The 7,919-nt window shown below is 46.1% G+C and overlaps 1 protein-coding gene across 2 annotated transcripts in view; it reads left to right on the top strand.

The window, feature by feature from the left end:
• The window catches only part of ETS1 (ETS proto-oncogene 1, transcription factor), a 66,193-nt gene extending 59,327 nt beyond the window's left edge, over positions 1–6,866 (top strand). For both annotated transcript variants that reach the window (XM_042906811.1, XM_042906812.1), the window contains exons 7-8: positions 3,703–3,821; positions 4,778–6,866. In XM_042906811.1, the coding sequence (XP_042762745.1) occupies positions 3,703–3,821; positions 4,778–4,993 (335 nt within the window). In that variant the 3' untranslated portion in view covers positions 4,994–6,866. The remainder of the gene's footprint in view (positions 1–3,702; positions 3,822–4,777) is intronic.
• Positions 6,867–7,919: the final 1,053 nt, after the last annotated feature.

The following is a 7,919-nucleotide window of genomic DNA, read 5'->3' as shown; positions in this document are numbered from 1 at the left end:
CTTGACTTCCTTGCTGTGACGTTCCCCAGACACATTTCTCCTCATTCAAGTGTCTATGCTGTTGTTAGACATCTGGTTTACCTCTTTACGCTCCCTTCTTCCCTTTAGTGTAAAGACAAAAGAGAAGTTTGAGAGCCCCTCCCCTACGACCTGGGCTCCGCATTCCTAAATGTGTCAGTTTTGTATTCCTTGTGAACAGAGGAAAATTCACAATGAGCAAAAGAGGAGACCCGTGGATAAGAATATACCCTGCCCACCACCCAACCCGGCCGTTATATGCAGACGGGGGTCAAATGCACACAGAGAAAGAGCTGGAGCAGGCATATAGAGCCCGCGCCTCTGACATTTCAATTCGGGAAATGGCCCTGCCAGGAAAAACAGCAATAATAATTCTGTCTGACGTCCCTGCCTCTGAGCTGGTTCCACCGACATGACTTAAACTCCCCCTTTGCACTTTCTGGCTGCCCCATCTCAAGGGCAAGGGACTGTGGTATGTTCTCTGGGACCTGGAACAAGCTAGCGGCTCCCTGCCAATGACTAGGACTTGCCTGGGTAGAAGTAACCTGGTATGTCCTTCCTTTCCCTTCCTCAGCTTGGTGTGACTGGCCCTTCACTCCCCAAAGGGATGTTAAGATGAGCAGTGTGAAAGAGGTTTGGAGGCAACTGAGGGAGGGAAGGGTAGCGAAGTAACATTAGCCTAATAGTTACCGGGAGGGGGACTGACTCACTGGGCTGGAAATACCACCTGTGGAGGTGAACACCAAGGTCACCAATGGTCAGATCGTCTGGAGAACCACTGGCCGTCCAGTGTCTTGTGTCTGCCGTGAGAGGTGAGGAAGACACGTATATATATTTTTAAAAGCTATGTCCTTTTATCATGTGGTCACCTCAGCCAGCCGGGCTGATTAGATGCCATCCTCTGGGTTGTTTTTGTCTAATGACAAAGCAGCGCCGAGGCAAAGGGGTTTGGAGTGCCAGACTGCCTGGGTTCCACTCACGGCCATTTTACTTCTGAATGGCCTTGGACAAGGCCAGTGGACACAAGCCGCACAGTGTAGCAGTTTTCCCTGTCGTAAAAATGGTAAAAGCAAATTTGGTAATAGTATCTACTCCCTGGAGTGATTGTAAGGAATAAATGAGATCAGCATAAAGCAGCAAACGTAGTATCGTGCATAGTAGGTGTGCAACAGCTTAACGGCTCTCGCTTGTAGTTTTTCTGTTCAGGGTCTCAAAGCAACTCCTGTCTCTGTCTTGTGTCCACAGTGTGTGGGCCTGGCCCAGGAGAGGGCTGCAGACTCCAGGGCTCATTTGCCTAGCTTTGGAGTAGTTGACTTTTCCTTTGTTCTGTCTCTCTTCAAAATAAGAGGAAGACAGCGGTGTCCTGTTGGGTATGGAGCCATTCTGTACCTCTTCCAGAAATCTGTTCTTTTGCAAGGATTCTGAAGTTCTTCACTGCCAGAAATTCCATAGCATTTCTTAACAGAGGTTTGTTCACTTAATGCCTGTCCACCAGGATGGCTTCTCAACGGATTCCTCATATAATGTCACATCTCAGCCCGTGAGCCCAGGCAGGCAGTGGTAGCCGGTAACTTGAACTCCCCTCCCAAGAAAGTTGCAAATGTGTCTGAGTTGCATCCGAAATGGTGTTTTAACAGCACAGGGAAACAGGAGAGGCTAAGGCTTTACCAGTGTCACACTCTGGGCTGTTTCTTTGAACGTCCGGTTATTTTGCAGGGCCCACTGAGTCATTGTATTCTAGAACCTGCATAAGGTGTTACTTGCAGGATGGTTTTAAAGAGCTCCAGGTGCATTCTTGGAAGGATAAGGCAGAGCTGTTCCATCTTCCATATTTAGCCTGGGCTGTGCCGAGGACACCGAGACTCGCCCCCCGCAGGCCGTTACTGGGGTGGTAGGGGGTGGGGGTGGCCTTTTCTTTGGTTGCTTAATAGCAGTCCATGCCAGTCGCTGTCGCCCTGGTACTTGGAGTGAGTCTGCAGGCCAGGGCGTTAGACCCCACACCACCATTTTCTCACTGTGCCCTGGAGCAAAGTCACATCGCTTTCTTGAGCATTTTTCTTTCTCTGCCTTAATAGGATGGAAATAGTAAGACCTGTTGTGCCTCACCTACAGAGAGAGCCGGGGGACGGAGTTTAAGACTAAGCAAAATGATGCGTGTGAACATACCTTGTAGAAGTATAAGGCATAACAAGAGATCACCCTTCTAGATCATAAAGAGCGTTGCCTTTTTTGACAGAGAGAACCTAAAGCTTGTTTTCTATTGAATCTCACTTTACTTTGGATCAGATGAATCTGAAGCTCAGATTAAGGATGAGGGCCTTAGAAAGTCAAGTTTTTCTGTAGGAGTTAGAGTGTTCCTGGCTTCCTTCATCTGCACAGACTGGGTCTTTCCCAGCCCTGCTCTGCCAGACGGCTTCTAAGATGGTGTTGTGAGTGTAGACATGTGACAAGCAGCAGAGACAATTGAACCCATATCTGTTTCTCTGGCTACACCCGTAAATTAGATAGGAATCACTGGCAGCATTGTCATATCTGAATAGAAAGTGATCTTAAAAGGAAATCTATTAGCAGAAGTCCTTTAGCATAAGATAAATTGAGTATCAGAGTATGCCTGGCTTTTGATAGAACTAAGATCTTGGCAGTGTTGATGGCTAAGATAAGAGGGGTGTGTGTGTGTGTGTGTGTGTGTGTGTGTTTAAGTTAGAATATACTATGGGGCACCTGGGTAGCTCAGTCGGTTAAGCGTCCGACTTCAGCTCAGGTCATGATCTCACAGCTCATGAGTTCGAGCCCTGTGTCAGGCTCTGTGCTGACAGCTCGGAGCCTGGAGCCCCTTCGGATTCTGTGTCTCCCTCCTTGTCTGCCCCTCCTCCGCTCATGCTGTCTCTCTCTCTCTCTCTCTCTCCTTCAAAAATAAATAAACATTAAAAAAAATTTAAGTTAGAATATAGTGAACCCATGAGGAATTTCTGAGACAGTCCTCACCTCACCTGTGAGGATTTCGTGGGTGGCAGGTTAATCACTTACAAAGTAATGATGTTCTCTTTTCTTAGTTTGGGTGCCTGCCAGTGGCCTGGAGGAACAGGATGGTGGTGGAGAATATTATGACCTTATGACTAAAGAATATCTAACTTCTGTGTCCTTGTTAGATGGCCCCAGGGTAGCAATCCTTGTCACTTACAAATCAGGGGCCAAGAGCTCTCAGACACAGAGAAGTGTTTATGAGCTCTGACTTCAGATTAGAACTGGCAAAGATATTCCTTAGTTAATATCCTTATTACGAATTAAGGCAAAAATAATGACTTGGTTCTTGAAGGCAGAAAAGATTATGCTGCCTGAGGATATCTCAGAGGATAGATCCAGTATTTTCTTTCTAGAGTTTGTGTAGCAACAAAAATGGACTGACCTTTAAGCCAATCAAGATGAGATCGATAAGACCATGGTATACTGTGTGTGGTTTTTTGTTTGTTTGTTTGTTTGTTTGTTTGTTTTTGATAGAAAGTTTTTCACCTTTCAATCCATTTGAACTCTTAGCACCTCCTCCAACACTTGGGCTACATGTTGCCTCCATTCTCTCTAGGCTGGATGGACTGGAGAGGAGGCAAGAGGGACACGTAAAATGGGATTCATTGCTGGCAGTGCTGAGCATCTGGTGTAATGATTCACAATGCCTTGTGTTTCCAGGCAGTGGACCAATCCAGCTGTGGCAGTTTCTTCTGGAATTACTCACTGATAAATCCTGTCAGTCTTTTATCAGCTGGACCGGAGATGGCTGGGAATTCAAGCTTTCTGATCCAGATGAGGTATGAAGGAATCGACTTGTGAGGACTCCTTTTGAGGGGGAGGAAGGTGAACTCTGGAAAGTCGTTACGTGGGCCTGCATGACCTGTCCTAGGATTCCAGTCCCACCTCTGCCCCTGGGTACTTGCCTGACCTCGGTCAAGCCAGTTACGTAGCCTGCCTGAGCCTTAGTGGTATCATTTGGAAAATAGAGAAAATACCCACAATGCTCACTTGCTTTCCAGGACTCACAGATACGATGCGCAAGGGGTGCCTGGCACATAGCAGACCCTTCATAAATATGTCTTAGCATGTGTTCTGGCCCTGTGGCTCTGTGAATCTGGAAGAGGTCGGACAATTCAAGAGGTGTTAGAGGATTACTACAGTTCATTCATTCCACTTATTATTTTATTCGACAAGTGCATATTGAGTGCTTGCTCTGGGCCCACATCAAGAGAGAATCAAAGATGCTGAAGAAGAGAGACGATAGCTCTGTCCCGGCAGACATGAGACATGGTGCCCCCGTAGATAATGGTGCCCCAGTACAGGAAAAAGGCTTCCTGTGGATGAAAGGCAGGTGTCCTCTGGATGAAAGGCAGCTTAGTTCTGCTCCAGTCGCTCACGTTAAATTTCACGCTTTCAAAGCAAGGATACTCTGCCAGTAACATAAGGAAAGGAGAGTCTCTAGTGTTGTTTGTCTTATCTTCCTTTCAGTATCAGGTAACTCTTATCACATAGAGATACAGGGTCCGTTGATTTTCATTAATTTAAAGAATCAGCTTGATCACCGTTGTTGCCCAGCTCTTGAAAGTGGGAATTTAGAAGAGACAGGTCGGAAAAAAAGATCTTCGGTGCACGGAATCTCCCATCGGTCCTACTCGAACGTCATGGGTCCCCAGGAGTACATATTGAGGCATATAAACACGTCTCTTTGGAATATCCTGTAGGTGTTCACCCCTTTCTCGTCCTTTAATTTCAGGTGGCCAGGAGATGGGGAAAAAGGAAAAACAAACCTAAGATGAATTATGAGAAACTGAGCCGCGGCCTCCGCTACTATTATGACAAAAACATCATCCACAAGACAGCGGGTAAACGCTATGTGTACCGCTTTGTGTGTGATTTGCAGAGCCTCCTCGGGTACACGCCCGAGGAACTCCACGCCATGCTGGACGTCAAGCCCGATGCCGACGAGTGATGGACACCAAAGGGGTCGGGGCACCTCTGCTGAGACATTTCGAAGAACAACCACGTCGGTCGGACTCTTAATTTTTAATTGTTATTCTATTTTTAATTTTCCAGAACTCATTTTTTACATTCAGGGGTGGGCGCTAAGTGGGCTGCAGCTATAATCAATTGTGCACAGTTGGAAAAGGACGGCCAGGACTTGAGGGGTGGGGGGGGGACAAGAAATTCTTGAGCAAATTTTCAGGACAGAGAGAAGGGTCTCCTTAAGAAGCTTGAAGAATCTGGCTTAAGGGAGGAGACTAATGTGTCCCATTATTTTTAAAACTCATCCGTGAAAACAATGCGTCTCGAGTGGTGGACCTATTAGCAAAAGAAGTTGACACGTCAGGAGTCATGAGACCCATGAGAGACAATTTATTTGCTTTTGTTTTTAGGTCTGGGAGGGCAAAAAAGAGGGAGGTGGGATAAAACATTTTGTTTGGGGGATGCACTAAAAACCAAGGACTATTTACCTTTTACTCTACTTTGAAAACAAAGATAGACTTCAGTGGGGAGGGTCCAAAACTGTTTTTGTGTTAAAATTTTATTTTATTAAATTTTGTGCCAGTATTTTTTTTCTTAAAAAATCGTCTTAAGCTCTAAGGTGGTCTCAGTATTGCGGTTTCATGCGAGTTTGTTTTTATTTGCCGACTGAGGATTCTGTCACAGTGAAAGGAAACTGTTTATATAGACCCCACTGGAAACGCAAAGTGCTGTCACTCAGATCGGGGATCCCAAATTCATGTGACTTCTATATGAAGGAAAAAAAAAACAATGCTGATTTGGGTACAAGGGACCTGTGCATGTGAATTTCATCTGTATTTTAAAAACTGATCACACCCCTCTACTTACTTGTCATTAGTGGATTCTCGGGGTTTGGGCTTAACGTTGAGTTAAGAAGCATTAAGTCTTTGAACTGAATGTATTTTGCCGCCCTGGTTTTGGACCCCAGTAAATGTAGGAGCACTGTTGAAGTCATAGAATGGGTATCGAAGGAGGAGGACTGACTTGGTTCTTAATGGGTTCTATACCTGTAACATACAGAACTTGGAAGAAAAGCTGTGTGCACGGGCATTATCCCTCAGGTCTTAAGAAGTAAGTCCTGAATGCATGTCATTGTAAACCCTACACTTCCTCCTTTATGTCTGATTTTCCCGGCATCCCATACTTACTGCTTACCCCCTCGCCGCCCCCCCCCCCCATGACTCAGTAGAGAGAAATGTACAGCTTTCCAATTGGTGAGTGAAAGAGGAGTGGCAGACGTGACGTGAGTTGAAGAGTGTCGGACAAAGCCATTTAGACGTACTGAGTTTGGGGAACAGTGGAGACTAGGGTTGCATAGGAGTAAAAATGTGGCTTGGCCGTCTTTGAGAGAAGTACAAGGCTTTCCTTTGAAGAGTTTGAGCTAGTTGAGTCAGACGTCAGGTGAGGCTGTGCATGCAGAGTGAACAGTGCAGACACTAGGAGAGCCCTGTGCTTGGATCAGGGTTAAGTGAAGGGTAATAATTGCAGAAGAGAGAAATGAAGGCAAAGGAAACATAAGAAAAGGAGCTTGGAAAAACAAGGTGGTCTGTGAGATTCGAATATGCTATACTAAAAACTATGGTTTTTAGTTCCTCCAAAGTTTAACAAGAAACTTAATCACCTGGGGCAGTGGTGAAGGGTGGCCTGAAAAATGTGTGGATTTTTTAGGGGGGAGGGAAACCAGCATCTAACCAGTGAGGAAAAGTGCCTAATACAGTTGAACCCCGGCCCCCCACCATAGATGCCTGATTTAAAAATATTTTTAAGTGTTTATTTATTTTTGAGAGAGATACAGAGTGCAAGCGGGGGAGGGGCAGAGAGAGGGGGAGACACACACACACACACACACACACACACACACACACAGAATCTGTAGAGGCTCCAGGCTCTGAGCTGTCAGCACAGAGCCCAACGTGAGGCTCGAACTCCCCAACTGCAAGATCATGACCTGAGCCGGAGTCGGATGCTTAGCCGACTGAGCCACCCAGGCGTCCCATAGATACCTGATTTAAAAGGATGATGACAGAGAGTTAGCTCTCGCGGACCAGTGGGCAAGGCGAAGAAACATTTTAGGTGGGTTTCTCAGGGGCTAGCCCTTCTTGGGATCTGGCTGAGAAACAGGAGGTACTAACTACCTGCTGGCTTATCTTCGAGAACGTGGATTGTTTACTCCCAGGTCCTCTTACAGACCCTGAATGATCAGGAACTTAGCTCTGTGATTCATGAGTTTCCTCATACTGATAAATCAGAGCATCCACTTGGAAAGCAAAAGCAGAATTGGCCCAGCTGTGTATTTTGATCTCCTTCCGGATGCAGGTGCCTTAATGAAGCTCTCGAAATATTTTAGGAGCTGCTCAGGGAGTATTAGGCGGAACTGTTGGACTACATTGTTTTCTCTTAGATCATGTGATCTTTCTTGGGCACTGGCAAAGGTGTGTGTGTGTGTGTGTGCATGTGTGTGTGTGTGTGTGTGCTTGCAGACATGCAAAACTACAGCTGATATAATACCTGAGTTTTTCAGTTAAGTCTTTCCACATTTCAGTAATGAACAGGCAAGAGTAGAACCAAGGCGGGACATCGGTCATTGCTTGCTATTCGCAACCAGGCATAACATCACTTTCTCCGTGCATCAACCTTTCCTGTTAAATTTGTGCTGAAAACTCCCCTTGTGTGAGTGTGTCTAAGTCCTGCAATCATTCCATAGCAGATAAGAGATAAGAAAGTGCCTCCTTAATGCTCCTCAGCCCGCTTGTTTGCTAAGATGCCTTTCTCTCGAGGTCGGCCGTTTTCAGTATTTGTAGATAGTGTGCTAGTTAAGACAGCTTTGTCGATCTGGCCAGATGCTTTTTCTCCTTCTGTCCAGAGGCCAGAGA

This window comes from Panthera leo, chromosome D1 (genome assembly GCF_018350215.1).
Source record: "Panthera leo isolate Ple1 chromosome D1, P.leo_Ple1_pat1.1, whole genome shotgun sequence".
NCBI classification, from domain to species: Eukaryota; Metazoa; Chordata; class Mammalia; order Carnivora; family Felidae; genus Panthera; species Panthera leo.
The sequence above is the reverse complement of the archived record's forward strand: the minus strand, read 5'-3'. Positions and strand labels throughout refer to the sequence as shown.